Below are 19,505 nucleotides of genomic sequence, written 5' to 3' on the forward strand. Positions count from 1 at the left end.
TGAAATTAAGGTAAGCTGGGCCTTTCACGCACCAATTTGACAACACTTCACACAAATCTTCACTTAGCAATCAGTCTGCAAACATTAAAAACAGTGAAGGATCTGTGTTGTTCTGTGCCAGCATGGATGGAGGAGGTCAATAGTGGCTATGTCCTATATTTCCAATAGATTTGACTGTATATTGGTTTACATGTGTTTTCTCTAATATTTACAGGATTTTATTACTTTTGTCTTTTTCTGCTTCTTTCTGCTTCTTTTTTATTTATTTTTTTATTATTTTTTATTTCTTATTTTTAGGTCCCACTTTATATTAAGTGTCCTTAACTACTATGTACTTACATCAAAGAAATAAATACAATGTATTTACTGTGTTTATAATGTATTTGAGAACACTTGTCGTGCTTTTGAGTTGGGACAGAGGTTGGGTTATGGACAGGTTTGGTGGCGTGGGTAGGTTTGAGGTTGGATTAAGGTGTAGGGAATGGTCAACAGTGTATTTACAGTTTAATTACAAAAGTTAATTACAGATGTAATTACATACATGTATTTAATCAAGCATAAGTACACAGTAAATACATGTATTTACGCAATAAGTACATTGTAACAAACAATTAGTTCCTATGTAAGTACATATTAGTTAAGGCCACAATATAAAGTGGGACCTTTTTTTTTTACGTTATTTTAATTTTCAGCCACAGTTTGAAAAATGTCATGAATTCAATATAAGTTTAATCAAAGCATTTCTTATTCTGCATAAAATTCTTTGCAAAAAGGCAAATTTGACAGCCTAAATAGAATTCACACTAAGTTCTGTATTTAGTTTTTTGTTGTCCATTGTCCAATGATTAATTAAAAGAGCTCATTTACTTGTTTGCAAGTTGTGTTGTTTGAAGGTAAAACTAGCTTTTGTTGCATATTTTAAATGTTTTGACACGGTATGTGCATTGTGCAAGCATAATGTTTCATTTTGACCATGAGTGCTGCTGTTTAGGCCTGTGTGTTCACTGTCTTGAAAATGTTGAATTTCAGTGGACGGCTGCATCAAAGCAAACAAAAAATCTGTAATACACTGCAAAAATCCTTTTCTTACTTAGATTTTTTGTCTTGTTTCTAGTCCAAATATCTAAAAACTCTTAAATCAAGAATATTTTTGAATATTTGAACAGGCAAAACGTAATGTCTTGTTTTAAGATATAAATATGCCAAAATGAAGTGAGTTTTCCCTTAAAACAAGCTAAATAATCTGCCAAAGGGGTAAGCAAAATAATCTTATGTCAAAAGGAAAAACAAGATTATTTTGCTTACCCCATTGGCAGATTATTTAGCATGTTTCAAGAAAAACTCCCTTAATATTGGGATATTTCTGAAAACAAAGACAATTTATTTTGCTTGCCTAGAAAATGTTTCTTGATATAAGAATTTGTAGATATTTGGACTGGAAACAAGACAAAAAATCTAAGCAAGAAAAGCATTTTTGCAGTGTATAATTATTAACCAATGATAATATACCAAACTGTAAGAGTATGCTGTAGATACTATAATATATACAGTATCATTCAAAAACACCATGGCATGTACTGTAAATCACTACAGTAAAACCATTAAGCTTATCATCTAGCTGTCAATGACTTGACCTACCTGTGCAGATGAAGGTTGAATAAATGTTAAAGGCTCCATAACAGCAGCCAAACTCCTCCCTGATCCCTGTACAAACTCCTCCCTGAAACAGGTGAGTTGGCAGGGTATAAATTTAGTGAATCTGGCTTGAACACACAGGAGCTTTTTGTCTCCGGAAGGGCTCTCAAGCGGACTACGACATCTGAAAGTCTGAGTTGGAATAATCCAGGAAAATGGGGCTTGGAGTGAGTGGACCGTGGCGGCATTTTTATGATGCTGCTTTGTATATTTTGACTTCCCGTTGTTTCCCTTCTGTTTATCTGATCTCTCACTCTGCTTTGTTGAAGTCAGGTAATGCTTATATGCTTATCTTAAATATTGTTTTACACATATAGACTGGAAATGATAAGTACAAACTGGCGGCAACTTCAGAAGATGAAGCCAAAGCGCCAAAAAAAGGGAAAAAGAAGCAAAAGGACATGGATGAGCTTAAGAAAGAAGTGGATCTGGTGCGAAATCAATGCATTTAACATAATTTCCATTATTTAAATCAACAGTGTTGGCTATGTAGTAAGATTCAATGGTGTTTTTCTTTATGCAGGATGACCACAAGTTGACGCTAGACGAGCTTCACCGCAAATACGGGACTGACCTGACCAGGGTGAGTTTAATATCAATTCTGGGGATCATTATGTGTCTAAAATGATTTAAATGCGTGTTTAAATGTCTTAAATAATTATAATATTATTAAATTTTAAAAAGTAGAAGAATAAAAACAGCTGGTACCGTGATTCATAATCACTGAGTGTAGTAATAATAACCTCAATATATCGTTCCAGTCAAATAACAGCAGATTTGGTTAAGAGTTGTTTAAGGCAAAACAGCAGATCCTCATGTATTGGAAACAGAAGATTATAGGCTGTCATATAGAAACTATTAAATAAAATTACCTTAAGCCTTTGAATGCAAGTTTCAAGTCTGAACCCTAAGCGCATAATATTTAGGGTGAATTACTGTGAAGCACAGCTCCACCTACCTGGTCCAAACCAAACCCTCAGCCGTACTGTGACCTTCAGTATGCATCTCAAGGACAGCAAGGCCCCTTTTTATCATCTAATTAACTTTTTGTATGTGACTTTCGCCATTGACATCCATGCTTTTGAGTTTTCCTTGGCTTTTCAGGTATCTCACAACAATCTCCATACAGTCTCATAATCGTATTTAGAAATTGAGTAATCAGCTGAAGTCATCAGCTAATTATTGCTAGAATTATTTCAAATATTTCCTAAATGATGTTTAACAGAGCAAAGAATTGTTCACAGTATTTCCTATAATATATTTTCTTCTGAAGAAAGTCGTATTAGTTTTATTTTGGCTAGAATAAAAGCAGTTGTACATTATTTTAAAGCCATTTTAAGGTCAATATTATTAGCTGCCTTAAGCTATATTAGTTTTGGATTGTCTGCAGAACAAATCACTGTTATACCATCTCATCTGCAGCTGGTACAAAATGTGGCTGCTAGACTACTCTCTTGGTGTCGGTAACTCCAGTTAAATACAGAATTGATTTTCAAATTTTATTATCTGTTTACAAAGCTGTCAATAATCTTGCTCCTCAGTACCTTACAGACTTGCTCTGCTCGTAAACACCTTCTCAATCATTGAGATCTTATGATCTCAATTTGCTCATCGTGCCCAGAATACACCTTAAAAAATATATATAATAATAATATTTTGTTTTATTGCATTAAAACACAATTACAATAAGGCAAAATTCAAATAACAACAATTTTCAACATTTATAGAACAGAGCACAAATAATAAAATCTGTAAAAAAAAGATACACTTAAAGCAGGGGTCACCAAACTTGTTCCTGGAGGTCCGGTGTCCTGCAGATTTTAGCTCCAACCCTAATCAAACACACCTGAACAAGCTAATCAAGGTCTTACTAGGTATACTTGAAACATCCAGGCAGGTGTGCTGAGGCAAGATGGAGCTAAACCCTGCAGAGACACCGGCCCTCCAGGACCAGGATTGGTGACCCCTGACTTAAACCATAGAATAGACACACAAACACAACAAAGAACAAATAAATAAATAAATAAAAAGCAGTTACACCGGGTTTTCTATTAATTAAATTTTATTCAATAAACTAAACCGTCTTCTTCAACTTTTTGATTGTATCAACTTTAAAGATTTACAGTATAGCCAAAATTCATTTTGGGGAACTAAAAATAGTGGTTTTGTTTTAATGCATTATGCATATAAAATTTCCCCAAAATTAGAATTTCAAGAGTTCCCACTTAGATATGCTTGGCACTTATAGCAGGTTTGGCATGCTGTCCCGGGAGAGAACCCTGAGCTCTGAGATATTTGAGCCCAGGGCTCCCGCCCGGTCTAGAAGCATATCATGAGAACCGAGATCAGGTAGGTCTCGATCGCTCCCCCTTTAGAAGGGGAGAAAAAAGGAGGAGATGGGGTGGAAGGGGGGATTCTTCCAAAACAAAGATAGAGCAATAAGGAGAAAATCATCCATTTATTAAGCTAGGATCTTTCTGATTGGATGATTACTGATTGCAGATGAGTGCACAATCATATCACGTGCTCCTCTCGAAATTAGTTTATGAAACTTCACATTGTTTAATACAAAATGAATATTAAAATCTTTCCCTGATAAACCAATCCTTAGAAAATGAGGTGATCGAGGATTTGCAGTTGCTAATCCTAAACTCTGGAATACTTCATCCATTTGCATTAGACTTTCCCGCTCGATTACTGTGTTTAAGTATGTTTTAAAGGTTCACGAAACCCTCCAGTACTTGTTTTGAGATCTTAACAGATTTGTGTGTGTTGAGCATCAGTTAGGACAATGTTAGCACATGTCAGCTTTGATTGGGGGTAAACTGGATAATGTTGAGCTTTTGTCAGCTAATTTCAGCTTCCGGGTTTAAAATTATTTTTGGGGCGGATCAAAATCAGCGACACATCGCAAAACTGCAAGTGCAAAGATGAGGCGTCGGTTTCTCATTATCCTATGACAAGAGCCGGCTTCTTAATTATTCATGACTGCACGTGCTTTCCGAAGGCGAGGTAGACCTGCCAGTGCCAAGCTGTGAGACAGACCCACGGCACACACTATTTAGCTGTTTATGAAGGGTTGTATGTGTTTCTTTCCATGATTCGCGGGGTTTGTTGCATGTTTTCCCCCGCGATGCTGTTAGGGCCGATACAGCAAAGCTGTTTGTGTGCAGCAAGCGTTTTTGTCAGGAGAGCAGCACGAGAATTGGAGAATGGTGAACGTTGTCGTTTATCAGGAGTTCGTTCACTTTTAGACACATCGCCGTGCTGCTGTGTTCGCCTAAATCCTCCAGATGACCGACAGGGCTAATGGTTAAAATAGACAGGGAGATACCTGCAGCACTGAGTCTGCATTCAGGAGATTGAGGGAGAAGTCCTCATTTATAGTGTTTATATGAACAGGATTATCTTTATAATGATATAATTGTGGTTGTGTGTATGAAATTACGAAGAACAAATGTAGCAGGGCATTAAACCACTGTTTATTTCTTTGCATTTTAACTTTGTAAACTATAAACTGATGCATCTCCTCACGGTTTGTCTCATTTTGTGAGCCGACTGACAACAGTTGTTTGCTCCCCTCCTTCTGGCCACGCCCATTCCTGCCCTTTGCTCGTGGAGCTCCACGCCCATTATCATGCATCTTTTGAATTAATCCAGTTACTATGACCATTCATGTGAAGCTGCTTTGACACAATCTACATTGTAAAAGCGCTTTAAAAATAAAGCTGAATTGAATTGAATTAAAAAAATTCTGAGGTAGACCTGAACCGAAAATGGGGGGTGTCATGACCCTTAAAAGACTTATCTATTTTCTCTCACATTTAATACTCGTTGATCACTGTTTATTGCTTCTATTTGTTAAATGTTACTTTATATTCTGCTTTCTTCTCTGTCTTTAGTACTTCTATGTACAGCACTTTGGTCAACTTTGGTTGTTTTTAAATGTGCTTCATTAATAAATATTGTATTTTATTGTATATACTGACTTGCCTAGTTACCCTAACTTTAACCAAATTAACCTAGTTAAGCCTTTAAATGTCATTTTAAGCTGAATAATAGTGTCTTGAAGAATATCTAGTCAAATATTATGTGTCATCATGGCAAAGATAAAAGAAATCAATTATTAGAAATGAGTTAATAGAACTATTATGTTTAGAATTATGTTGAAAAATTAAAGGGAAACATAAAGTGGGGCTAATAAGTCAGGAGGGCTAATAATTCTGACTTTGACAGTATATTTAAACTTGATTTTTATCTACTTTTGTTCCCAGGGCTTGTCTTCCTCTCGTGCAAGGGAGGTCTTGGCTCGTGATGGACCCAATGCGTTGACTCCTCCACCAACCACTCCAGAATGGGTCAAGTTCTGCAAGCAGCTCTTTGGAGGATTCTCTACTCTCCTGTGGATTGGTGCCATCCTTTGTTTTCTTGCCTACGGCATCCAGGCGGCCTCTGAAGACGATCCCACGAATGACAATGTAAGTTGGAGCAGAAACAGCCTTGTCTTATACTGCATTGAAGTCTTTCTGGGATGTTCGTACTTGCATAATGACGAGATCAGGTGAATTAATGTCGCTATAGGCGGCACAAGATGCCGTTGTACCTACTTTGGATGAATTACAAGAAAATACAGTACGGGTTTGTTAAAATTAAGAGCTAATAATTTGTGCTTCGAATATATATGTAAAACTATTTATATAGTTTATGTATAATTTAGTAGTTTATACTAAACACTATAGTTTTTTTTCAACATATAGTGAAGTACTTTAATTATTTAGTTGTAATTATCTTTAGTTTGTATGGTAACACAACAACTATAGCAACACAAACCAATTATCCAATACTCTAGCTTTCTACAGGGATAGGGTATAACTACAAAACACCACAGTACACACTACTACTACAATGCATCACCGTTTACTGCAGTAAAAAATAAAGTATACTACAGTATTTATTACAGTTTTTCATTTCACTTTCAAGAGGTCACACTTAGATTTTGCTTGATAATAATAGCAGATTTGGCATGCTGTCCTGGGAGAGAACCCTGAGCTCGAAGTTACTTGAGCCCAGGGCTCCCGCCTGGTCGATGAGCATGTAAGGGGGTCAAAGATCAGGAGGAGGAAACAGGAGGATTGGGTGGATGCGGGATTCTTCAAAAAATGAAGATAAGGGTGTAAGGCGAGACGGGCTAGTTATAGTGAGTTTGGAAAAATTTAATTGGTTTACTTATGAATGCAGATAAGACACCAGCCAAGGTCAATCATATTACATGCTCCTCTAAAAATTAGTTTGTTGAACTTCATATAGTTAATACAGTAGCTTTTATTAACAGTTGTATATACTAGAATCTATACAATATATATTACACTTTTCTATAGACCTTTTTCTTGGAACGCAAAATTACCCATTATGCTTTGCGTGTATGCGCAAGGAGAATGCGAAGAACTTCCGGTCGGCAGCTGATGCGTGTAAACAGTCACATTTGGACAGCTTTGAAACGATAGTTTTAGTCTATTTTACCTGCTTTTATCCTCTATGAACTAATACTGTTGTCCATCAGCAGCCTCTCCTGGACTGATCATTTAAAGAAATGTGATCTAATAGGATGGAAAACAGCTGCTGTGAGGCGTTTTCCCCTCGCTGTCAGACGGCATCTTCTGCAGTTTAAATGAAGCCTCGTCATCGCTAAAGTCAACATTTTCTCTTTATTTCAAATATATAACCAGCCCAAACTAATGTAGTTCACCAAAATGTTTGACACACACACGTAGCCTGTACTGTGCCACTGACACACTGATTTAATAACTGTGACAAAGTGAAAATACAGGCTAGTGTCATTTCAAAATGACAGAAAAACACAAACCGTGGTGAAAACAACACACAAAATAAAACACAAACGGCTCGCGATTAGAATGAACAGCAAATCAGCAGCAGAGGATCAATAACAGACTTTTATTGGTAATTTTTGTAAATTGCACGACTTTCATACCTGTTAAGTTTCATGCCAGTACCCTGGTTTGTTTGCTCTCTCTCTCTCTCTCTCTCTCTCTCTCTCTCTCTCTCTCTCTCCCTCTCTCTCTCTCTCTCTCTGTGTGTGTGTGTGTGTGTGTGTGTGTGTGTGTGTGTGTGTGTGTGTGTGTGTGTGTGTGTGTGTGTGTGTGTGTGTGTGTGTGTGTTAAAAAGCCGCTGAGCTAACAGCTGACAGGCCGGGAATGCACACTGTATTTCTGACGGCAGACACGTGAACTAGGAGAACGTTTTTCTCGTATTTCTGACGTGCTTGAACCACATGTGACAGATTATAACGGCTTTAGCAGACATGTTTCTAAGTTGTGTGTCACAAAAACACTCTGTTATACATTAAAAACGTTATTGAAACCCATTTTCGGAGCGCAAATTACCAGTTGTACACGCTGTGAACGGAAGTTTTTAGCATTCTACCGGAAGACGCTGGTCGCTATGTCGCCCTCCATGCAGCAGCCATGAAAAAGGTCTATAGTATGGGTCAAAACACTACATTATTCACTATAAAGTATTATAGTATGTTTGTCATGTGGGATGTATTATATAAAAACATAATAATTGTTATTTTATTTAATATGAATTGTTTCAGACATGACATAAATGTACAATTATTAATGCAACAAAAATGTAATTCCTAAAAGCCAAACTGTAAACTTGTGTGTCTTTTCCAGCTTTACCTGGGGATTGTGCTGGCTGGTGTTGTCATAATCACTGGATGCTTTTCATACTACCAAGAAGCCAAAAGCTCAAAGATCATGGAATCGTTTAAGAACCTTGTTCCTCAGGTACTAACATACAAAACTATTAACAGATCAGCTCTGCAGCTCCCACACAAAAATAAGACATTCTCAAATATCCTGGTTTTGTAGCAAGCCCTGGTTGTGCGTGATGGAGAGAAAAAGAGCATCAATGCTGAGGAGGTGGTCGCTGGTGACCTTGTGGAGGTCAAAGGTGGAGACCGAATCCCAGCTGACCTTCGCATCATCTCTGCACATGGATGCAAGGTAAGAACTAAAGCTCATTAGCAGGGCCAGACAGAACATTTATGCATTACTAGATTGCATATATTAGATTAATATATATCTATCTACACGCCTTCCGAACACTCCCTTGAACCACCACTGATCTTGATAAGATATATACTTTTATTTATTTATGTTTTTGAGGGAGGGGGACTTATACCTTTAATTCAACAGGATAGTAGAGTATAGACAGGAAAGTATGGGGAGCAAAGAGAGGGAGACAGGACAGGCAAAAGACCTCAAGATGAGATTCTAATTTTGGTGTCCACAAACACCAAACCCAGCAGGCCAAGACATCAACATGACGTCAGATTGATGTTGTACCCCAGCAGGTACAGGGGATGTTGCCTTTTGTTTGGAAATGAAAATTGGGTTGACTTCAGAACTCAGCGTCAGGCCGACATCAATATCCAACGTCCAACATAAAATCAACCAAATATCAACGTCTAATGATGTTAGAGCTTGAGGTTGTGTGGACGTCACCATTTACATTTACATTTAGTCATTTAGCAGACGCTTTTATCCAAAGCGACTTACAAATGAGGACAAGGAAGCAATTTACACAACTATAAGAGCAACAATGAATAAGTGCTATAGGCAAGTTCAGGTCTGTAAAGTCTAAGAAGGTTAGTATTTGTAATTTTATTTATTTATTTATTTATTTATTTATTTATTTATTTATTTTTTGAGTACAGTTAGTGGTATATCCAGAGAGGCAATTGCATATTAGTAAGGAAAGTGGAGACTGAATAGTTGAGTTTTTAGCCGTTTCTTGTAGACAGCGAGTGACTCTGCCGTTCTGATGCAGTTAGGGAGTTCATTCCACCAACTGGGCAGATTGAGCGTGAGCGTTCGGGAAAGTGATTTCTTCCCTCTTTGGGATGGAACCACGAGGCGACGTTCATTCACAGAACGCAAGTTTCTGGAGGGCACATACATCTGCAGAAGTGAGAGCAGATAAGAAGGAGCAAAGCCAGAAGTCGCTTTGTAAGCAAACATCAGAGCTTTATATTTGATGCGAGCAGCAACTGGCAGCCAGTGCAAACGGATGAGCAGCGGAGTGACATGTGCTCTTATAGGTTCATTAAAGACCACTCGTGCTGCTGCGTTCTGGAGCAGCTGAAGAGGTTTGATAGAGTTAGCTGGAAGCCCGGCTAGTAGAGAGTTGCAATAATCCAGTCTGGAGAGAACAAGAACTTGAACACAGTTGAGCTGCATGTTCAGATAGGAAGGGTCGGACCTTTCTGATGTTATAGAGTGCGAATCTGCACGATTGAGCAGTTCTAGAGATGTGCTCAGAGAAGTTTAGTTGGTCATTAATCGTTACTTTTTTTAAGGCTTTTTACCATTTTGGATGCAGTAATGGTTTCCCCATCCATCTGGATTGAAAAGTTATGATGTAGAGTCAGGTTGGCAGAAACTACAAGTTACAGGGTTGGCAGAAACTACAAGTTACCACTTAGATGTCTGTCAGACGTTGGATTTTGGTTGTCAAACCTGATGAATAAATGTCGGTATTTGACTTCAATATGATGTTGGTTGAAGACGTTGGTTTGACGTTAGATTTTGGTCACTTTCCAACACAACCTAAAATCAACCAAATATCAGTTTCATTTGATGTTCATTGGACATCAAAATAACATCCTTAGACGCTGGCTAGACATTAAAATTTGGTCACCAGACGTCATGACCTGAATCTAATGTATTATTAACGTCTTAAGAAGTTGTGTGCCTGCTGGGTAGCGTCATTTGTTGGCAAACTAACCACAATGCTACTGATACTGACACCACAAACATTATTGTCATTCATTAGCTTATTTGGGTGTGTAAGTGGGGTTTAAGTAAAATTATGCTCCCTCTGGACTCTCTGGACTGCTCTGGACTCCCTCCAAAGCAGAACTAAACACCACTGAGTTAAACACCAAACCAGAAACATAAACAAACCTGTACCAACATGACTATTCAAGGTAATCTTCCTTACATTTCAGGTGGACAACTCTTCCCTCACTGGAGAATCTGAACCCCAGACTCGTACTCCTGACTTCTCCAATGATAACCCACTGGAGACCAGGAACATTGCGTTCTTCTCTACCAACTGTGTTGAAGGTGCAAAGACAGTTCACATGTGATAATTAACAGAATTAATGACTTAATTACAAAGTTAAAATATTCAATAGGTACTGCCAGAGGAATTGTCATCAACACTGGTGACCGCACTGTCATGGGTCGCATCGCCACTCTTGCCTCCAGCCTAGAAGGTGGACAGACACCAATTGCTAAAGAGATTGAGCACTTCATCCACATCATCACTGGAGTGGCTGTCTTCTTGGGCGTGTCCTTCTTTATTCTTTCCCTGATTCTTGGATATGGGTGGTTGGAAGCCGTCATCTTCCTGATTGGAATTATTGTCGCCAATGTACCTGAAGGTCTCCTTGCTACTGTAACTGTAAGTGAGAGTACAAACCACACTTGTTGGATATTTGGATATTTGAGCTAAAATAAATACCTAACATGGAACTTTATGTAGGTGTGTCTGACTCTCACTGCCAAACGAATGGCAAAGAAGAACTGCCTGGTGAAGAATCTTGAAGCTGTGGAGACTCTTGGATCAACCTCTACCATTTGCTCTGACAAGACTGGAACTTTGACCCAGAACCGGATGACCGTCGCTCATATGTGGTTCGACAGCCAGATTCATGAAGCAGACACCACTGAGAACCAGAGTGGAACCACCTTTGACAGGAGCTCTCCTACGTGGTCTGCACTTGCACGTGTTGCTGGCCTTTGCAATCGTGCCGTCTTCCTAGCTGATCAGCGCAATGTGCCTATCCTCAAGGTGGGTTGATTTATGTTTAAAGGTGTTGTAGTAAACAAATGTCCATCAAGATGCTCTTTATAAAAGACAGAATCAATGCATTGCAGAGAGACACAGCTGGTGATGCCTCCGAGTCTGCCCTCCTGAAGTGTATTGAGCTGTGCTGCGGTTCAGTCAATGAAATGAGAGAGAAGTACACAAAGATTGCAGAAATCCCTTTCAACTCCACCAACAAGTATCAGGTATTGTGTATATGTTGTGTTGGTTTTCTATTTGCTGATTTGACTAGCCTTGCTAACAGTGCTGATTCTGCCTTGCTCTAGCTTTCAATCCACAAGAATCCCAATTCCTCAGAGCCAAAACACTTGCTTGTGATGAAGGGAGCACCTGAGAGGATCTTGGATCGATGCTCCACCATTTTAATTCAGGGAAAACAGCAGCCCTTAGATGAAGAAATGAAAGATGCTTTTCAGAATGCTTATGTTGAACTTGGAGGTCTTGGAGAAAGAGTCCTGGGTAAATTCCCCAAATGAGGTTTATCATTGGAAGTTTTCTGTGTATTAATAACTGAGACTTTTCACACAAGTAAATGTGTTATTTCTCACAGGTTTCTGCCACTTCTGCCTTCCTGATGATCAGTTTCCTGAGGGTTTTGCATTTGATACTGAAGAAGTGAACTTCCCCACTGAGAACCTGTGCTTTGTTGGCCTCATGTCCATGATTGATCCTCCTCGTGCCGCTGTACCAGATGCTGTGGGCAAGTGCAGGAGTGCTGGAATCAAGGTGTTTTTTTCACCTTGATTCAAGACTGATGCCTTGATTATTTTATTCCTGTATTAAATTAATTAGATGATCAAGCATCTATGTCTTCTATCACAGGTTACTTGTGACCATCGATTTACAGCCAAGACTATTGTAAAGGATCTTGAATCAAGATTCAAGTAGTTCTTGATTCAAGATCCGCTGATTGAATATGTCGCACCTTAGTTGCAGCATATTCACTGTGGTTCATACTGGTTGAATTTCTTTCAGTTAATCAAATAATAACTCTGAATCTTATTTACAGGTGATCATGGTTACTGGTGACCATCCAATTACAGCTAAAGCTATTGCAAAAGGTGTCGGCATCATCTCAGAAGGCAATGAGACTGTTGAAGACATTGCCGCTCGTTTGAACATCCCGGTTGGAGAGGTTAATCCAAGGTATGTTAAAGCAAAACTTATGGAGAAGTTTGAATCTAAATGTTTGCTAATACATAGTGTGCCTTTAGAGATGCGAAGGCATGTGTGGTCCATGGAGGAGAACTGAAAAGTATGAGTGAAGAAGAGCTAGATGATATCCTGAAACACCATACAGAAATTGTGTTCGCCAGAACTTCTCCACAACAAAAGCTGATCATTGTGGAAGGATGTCAGCGACAGGTACCATCAGATATATTCAATTCCTGCTGAGAGTATTTATGCTGCATGAACTCAACGTAATTATTATTTTGTTTACTCTTTCAGGGTGCCATTGTAGCCGTAACCGGTGATGGAGTCAATGATTCTCCAGCTCTGAAGAAGGCTGACATTGGTGTGGCTATGGGTATTGCTGGATCTGACGTATCCAAGCAGGCTGCTGACATGATCCTTCTGGACGACAACTTTGCCTCAATTGTCACTGGAGTAGAAGAAGGTACGACGACCTAAATTAAAAAAAAAATTTAAATGTTACTTTGAAGGTTACTTATTCCTCAAATGTGTCTTTAACTATAGGACGTCTGATCTTTGATAACTTGAAGAAGTCCATTGCCTACACCCTGACAAGTAACATCCCTGAGATCTCACCTTTCCTTCTGTTCATCATTGCTAATATTCCTCTACCTCTGGGCACCGTCACCATTCTCTGCATTGACCTCGGCACTGACATGGTATGGGAAACGACACATTATTTCTCTGCTAGTTGCATAGTTTCTTTGTGATTCAACCACATTACCTAAGACTTAGCCACCTATACCTGGGCACTCCAAAAACTGGCACTTGAAGCTACAATGTTTAGTGTCCTTGTTAATATGCTTACCTCTAATGCCTGAAACGTTGGTTTGAGTCCTGCCTGAAGCTGTGCCAGTGTAACGGAGGCCAGCTAGTAAGTGCTTTGCAGGTACACCTCACACCGCTGACCTCTAAAGGTGCTCTAGCGACAGACGCTAGAGGCCATGGTCTTTAGCCTCCTTGTTAGAGCAACCGACTTCCATGCGGAAGGTTGCCGGTTCGAAACCAGCTCAGAGCGGGTTGGGTGGCGTAGGACCGGCGGGAATACATTGGTGCCGTGACCCGGATGGGAGTGAGGTTTAGGGGGGTGAGTGTAACGGAGGCCAGCTAGCAAGTGCTGTGCAGGTAAACCTCACTCCTCTGACCTCTAAAGGTGCTCTAGTGACATACGCTAGAGGCCATGGCCTTTAGCCTCCTTGGTAGAGCACCCGACTCCCATGCGGAAGATCGCCGGTTTGATATAAGCTCGGAGCGGATTGGGCGGTGTAGGACTGGCGGGGTTACACCAGCAAATCTGAAGTGGTCAAGTGTTTGGGTAACATTTTTGAACATAAACTTTTCACCAGGTTGTCTTCCATCATCTTTAAAGGTGCACTAAGCAATTTTGCCAACAGTGTCAGTCCAATAATCAAAACACATTAGCTGCCAAATTGGCAGTAATGACATAATTTGTCTAGTCATGATAGAGGAGATATCAAGAATATCTTGTTGGGTTATGGATTTGTTTATTTTGATGCTTTTACTGCAAAAAATTATTTTCTCACTTAGATTTTTTGTCTTGTTTCTAGTCCAAATATCTACAAATTCTTAAATCAAGAAGCATTTTCTGGACAAGCAAAACATATTGTCTTGTTTTAAGAAATAATATGCCAAAATGAAGTGAGTTTTTCCTCAAATCAAGCTAAATAATCTGCCAATGGGGTAAGCAAAATAATCTTGTTTTTCGATTTGTGATAAGATCATTTTGCTTACCCCATTGGCAAATTATTTTGTTTGATTTGAGGAAAAACTCACTTCATTTTGGCATATTATTTCTTAAAACAAGACAATATGTTTTGCTTGTCCATAAAACGCTTCTTGATTTAAGAACTTTCAGATATTTGGACTAGAAAAGGGGACAAAAAAAATCTCGGTAAGAAAAGCATTTTTTGCAGTTCAGACACCAACATTGTTTGTCAAAATTTGCTCATAGCACATTTAATGTGTTGTACGCAATGATTATTTTTATAGATATCCACTAAATGTCATTCCAGCAAGGAAGTGTGAGCTTATATTGGCAACCTTTGGATGTCTAAAAGAAAACCTTGTAAAAGGAAATCCAAAGCAATCCCTTTATCTTCCCTAGATGATCTTTGATCCATGCACATGAATTCCTGATGGCTCCCTCGAGTGGTATAAAAGATTAAAGAAATGGTTCACATAATTTCCTTTGAAGCAGCTTGCTTAAATTTGCTGTGATTCCTCCTGCAATGCTGGATTGCAAATGTTAACTATTGTTTAATGTTTCCTCAGGTTCCTGCGATCTCGTTGGCCTATGAAAGTGCTGAAAGTGACATCATGAAGAGACAACCCAGAAATGCTAAAACAGATAAACTGGTGAACGAGAGGCTGATCAGTATGGCCTATGGTCAAATAGGTAAGAGCTTGGTTAATCTAAACAGATGTTTATAGCGGTTTGCTCTGTGTTCAGTCTTTGATCTGGTTCTGAAAAGTAGTACTCTACGGTTCTGTCTGCTTGTTAATTGTGACGTCACGTGAAGCAACTTCCGGGTCCAATCGATATATCAAACTGTATGGGGACACTCAACAAATGCTAATACTAAATGTTTACCAGAAACATTTATGGTAAATGTGCTCAGGTGCTCTGGTTTCCCCCACAATCCAAACGCATGCTCTATAGGGGAATTGAATGAGCTAATTCAGTCGTAGTGTATGTGTGTGAATGTGAGCGTGTATGGATGTTTCCTAGTACTGGGTTGCAGCTGGAAGGGCATCAGCTGCGTAAAACATATGCTAGATAAGTTGGTGGTTCATTCCGCTGTGGCGATCCCTGATAAATAAAGGAATTAAGCTGAAGGAAAATGAATGAATGAATGAAAATGCCTAAGAGTTTGTTGTATGAACGGCGCCACCTAGTGTTTCTTCAAAAATCCCATTAATTAAATTGGAATGCTCTGGATTTTGATGTGTGAATTTAAAACAATACATATAAATATAAAGAAAACTAACATGTGTAAATGAGCACTTAATTACAAACTCAAACCCACAGATAGACGCTTTCATTTTAATGTCATCGTACTTATTTTTAGGTATGATGCAAGCAGTCGCAGGGTTCTTTTCCTACTTTGTAATTCTCGCCGAAAACGGATTCCTCCCCTCCGATTTAGTAGGAATCCGAGTCAACTGGGATGACAAATATGTCAATGATCTGGAAGACAGCTATGGCCAGCAATGGGTGAGGTGCCTCTATAAACCAAAATCGTCTCTGATGTAAAAAATGTAAAGCATAAATCATGTAAACATTGCTCGTCTGTTTATGTTCCTAGACATACGAGCGCAGAAAGATTGTGGAGTTCACATGCCACACAGCCTTCTTCGCCAGTATTGTGATTGTGCAGTGGGCAGATCTGATCATCTGTAAGACCAGGAGGAATTCCATTGTACAGCAGGGAATGAGGTACAGGACTGTGCAAAAGTTTTGGCCCCTCCGTTACTTTTGTGGTTTTAGTGAGGGTATGATGACTTTATATAGTATTTCTCATTCTCTTTTTTTAAAATACAATTAGAAAATACACAGGTTTTTTGGGGGGTGTAATTGTTTAAGACGTGAAGATGGAAGATGGAAGAATGGCTGAAGTATGACTGAACAATACTGGATGTTCTGTCTTGGTTTGATCTGCATTTTTGCCAGAGCTGTTGGCAATATTGCCTGAATTGATGGGGATTGTGAATGCTGAAAAGTACAGACAGGTTTTAAACCATCATGTAATTGAAAAACAGTGATGAAATGGCCTCCACAGAGTCCAGACCTAAATATTATATGCAGTATGAGATTAACCTGAACAGAAAAAGAAAGATTTAACATGCTAAATCTAAGGAGGAACTCTTAGAAATGCTGAAAGATGCTTTATATATAGATGGATGGATGGATGGATGGATGGATGGATGGACAGACGGATGGATGGATGGATGGATGGATGGATGGATGGATGGACAGACGGATGGATGGATGGATGGATGGATGGATGGATGGACGGACAGACGTATGGATGGATGGATGGATGGATGGATGGATGGATGGATGGATGGATAGATGGATGGATGGATGGATGGATGGATGGATGGATGGATGGATGGATGGATGGATGGATGGATGGATGGATGGACGGACAGACGTATGGATGGATGGATGGATGGATGGATGGATGGATGGACAGACAGACGGTTAGATGGATAGATGGATACATAGACAAATGGATGGATGGATGGATGGATGGATGGATGGATGGATGGATGGATGGATGGATGGATGGATGGATGGATGGATGGATGGATGGATGGATGGATGGATGGATGGATAGACAGACGGATAGACAGACGGATAGATGGATACATTGACAAGCAGATGGATGGATGGATAGATGGATACATAAACAAAAGGACAGACGGATGGACAGACGGATGGACAGACAGACAGACAGATAGATAGATAGATAGATAGATAGATAGATAGATAGATAGATAGATAGATAGATAGATAGATAGATAGATAGATAGATGTATAGATAGATAGATAGATAGATAGATGTATAGATAGATAGATAGATAGATAGATAGATAGATAGATAGATAGATAGATAGATAGATAGATAGATAGATAGATAGATAGATAGATAGATAGATAGATAGATTTGGCAAAAGTCTTAGCCCCGCAAAGCTGGTGGTGGCTTGAGATATTTGCACAGTGCTATAATTAAACTGTATAATTTAAGGATTATTTTAAGGAGCACATCCTAATGTCCAACATTATTCTTTCTTAGAAACAAAATCCTCATCTTCGGCCTGTTTGAAGAAACTGCTCTTGCAGCATTTCTGTCCTACTGCCCAGGCATGGACGTAGCTTTGAGGATGTATCCGCTCAAGTAGGTGGACTTAACTAGCATTCAGCATTCAAGAAACTGTGTAGGTGATCTCGAAAGCCATATTGCAACACTGTTATTATCTTTTAGACCGTGCTGGTGGTTCTGCGCCTTCCCATATTCACTTCTCATCTTCGTCTATGATGAAGCTAGAAGATATATCCTTAGGCGGAGCCCAGGAGGTAATAACAGATATAAATAACAGATGTCGGCTCACTCTGACAATGATGATAACTGTGTTTGTTTTCATTTTAAAGCCACCATATCTGCTTGCCCAGTGGATGGATGTTTTTTTGGCTCTAATATCTGTGATGTGTTTTGTGTTTCAGGTTGGGTGGAACAAGAAACATACTACTAAAACATGAAGCAAACATTTTCAAGGAGACACATATCAATATATTTTTAAATGATACTGAATCTGGCCATTTTCAGTCAATAAAGCTGTTGAAGTGGACTAAGCTTGTTTTTGTGTGCTCAATAAGCTAATGGTTTTGAAAAGACGTCAATGGAAAAGTGACGTTTTACATTAAGCCACAAATTGTAGATTTACATAAAATATTGAGATTAAATTAGTTTATAAATACATTACTCAGCTAGAACAATCCCTTTTAGTGATTCATTACAAGATGAATTCTTCAGGTGCAAAAATGCCTGCTGTAGATCCAATCTATACGGCGGCTGTAATTAGTTTAGTTTAAGAACAGTAGAAGTTAATGGGACAGACTTCACAAGATTAAAGACATCTGACACATTTTAAAAAGGCTTTCTTAGAGGAGTAATTGCCAGGACTTACGAGTGACGTTCGAAAGTTTGATGAGCCAAGGCAAATATCTCCATTTTTCTGTTAGAAATATATACAAAATAAAGTGAAAAGTGGCACTAAAGTATATATAACTCAAAAGGCACAAGTAGCATTTAATAAATAAATAAATAAATAAATAAAATAAATAAATAAATAATAAAATAAATAAATAAATAAATAAACAAATTAATTAATTATTTATTTAATTAATTAAAATAAAATAAATAAATAAATAATTAAAGCAAATTCTGGACTGTGGACTAAAATACTAAAATATATATCAAAATCTACAAATTAAATGTTTCCATAAAAAAATTGTTCAAATTATCTACATTGTAGTAGACAATACTGCCCAACGAGTGCTGTGTTAGTATTATTGATAATTCAATGTACTAGTATTTACACAAGTGCATTTTCATTAAAAAAATAATAATATTCTCTAAACTCTGGGCTGTTTGTTATGAAAATTTAAAGATTTTATTTGCATGATGCTGAAGTGGCTTCAAATGCTATAAGACATGAAAATGTGAAGATTTAATGTTTGCATGAACAATATTAGTTCTGATGATCTCCATTGTAGTAGAGAATATAGCACAGAATGTTTAGTGTTACTAGTATATTAAATTTAAATTGCACAAGTAGCATTTTTATTAAAATAAATAATAAATAAATAAACTCTGCGCTGTTTGCATGATGTTAAAGTGGTGTCCAATGCTATATAGCATGAAAGCGCCAAAATTTAACATTTGCAAAGACACTATTAGTTTAAATTATCTGCATTGTAGTAGACAATATAGCACAGAACATGTAAAATGTTACTAGTACTTATAATACAAAACCCACAAGTATAATTTTCATATATATTTATATAAAACTCTGGGATGTTTGCTTAATTTTAGAGCGGTTTCAAATGCTATATAGCATAAAAATATAAAGATTTATTGTTTGCATGAACAATATTAGTTCTGATGATCTCC

General features: G+C 38.2%; 1 protein-coding gene across 2 annotated transcripts; it reads left to right on the plus strand.

Annotated features, from left to right (window-relative positions):
- Positions 1-1,774: 1,774 nt before the first annotated feature.
- On the plus strand, positions 1,775-18,180 carry atp1a1a.4 (ATPase Na+/K+ transporting subunit alpha 1a, tandem duplicate 4). 2 transcript variants are annotated; one of them, XR_012402744.1, is made up of 23 exons: positions 1,775-1,862; positions 2,013-2,126; positions 2,219-2,278; positions 5,970-6,173; positions 8,391-8,504; positions 8,589-8,723; positions 10,730-10,847; positions 10,919-11,187; positions 11,269-11,577; positions 11,664-11,798; positions 11,880-12,072; positions 12,164-12,339; positions 12,623-12,759; positions 12,828-12,978; positions 13,063-13,231; positions 13,312-13,466; positions 15,100-15,223; positions 15,897-16,042; positions 16,134-16,850; positions 17,265-17,366; positions 17,541-17,729; positions 17,817-17,908; positions 18,056-18,180. XR_012402744.1 is itself a non-coding variant. In NM_131689.1 (22 exon segments), coding segments are annotated over 22 exon segments (3,075 nt in total). In that variant the 5' UTR covers positions 1,795-1,850; the 3' UTR covers positions 18,085-18,180.
- Positions 18,181-19,505: the final 1,325 nt, after the last annotated feature.

The sequence above is a fragment of the Danio rerio genome, chromosome 1, assembly GCF_049306965.1.
Source record: "Danio rerio strain Tuebingen ecotype United States chromosome 1, GRCz12tu, whole genome shotgun sequence".
NCBI classification, from domain to species: Eukaryota; Metazoa; Chordata; class Actinopteri; order Cypriniformes; family Danionidae; genus Danio; species Danio rerio.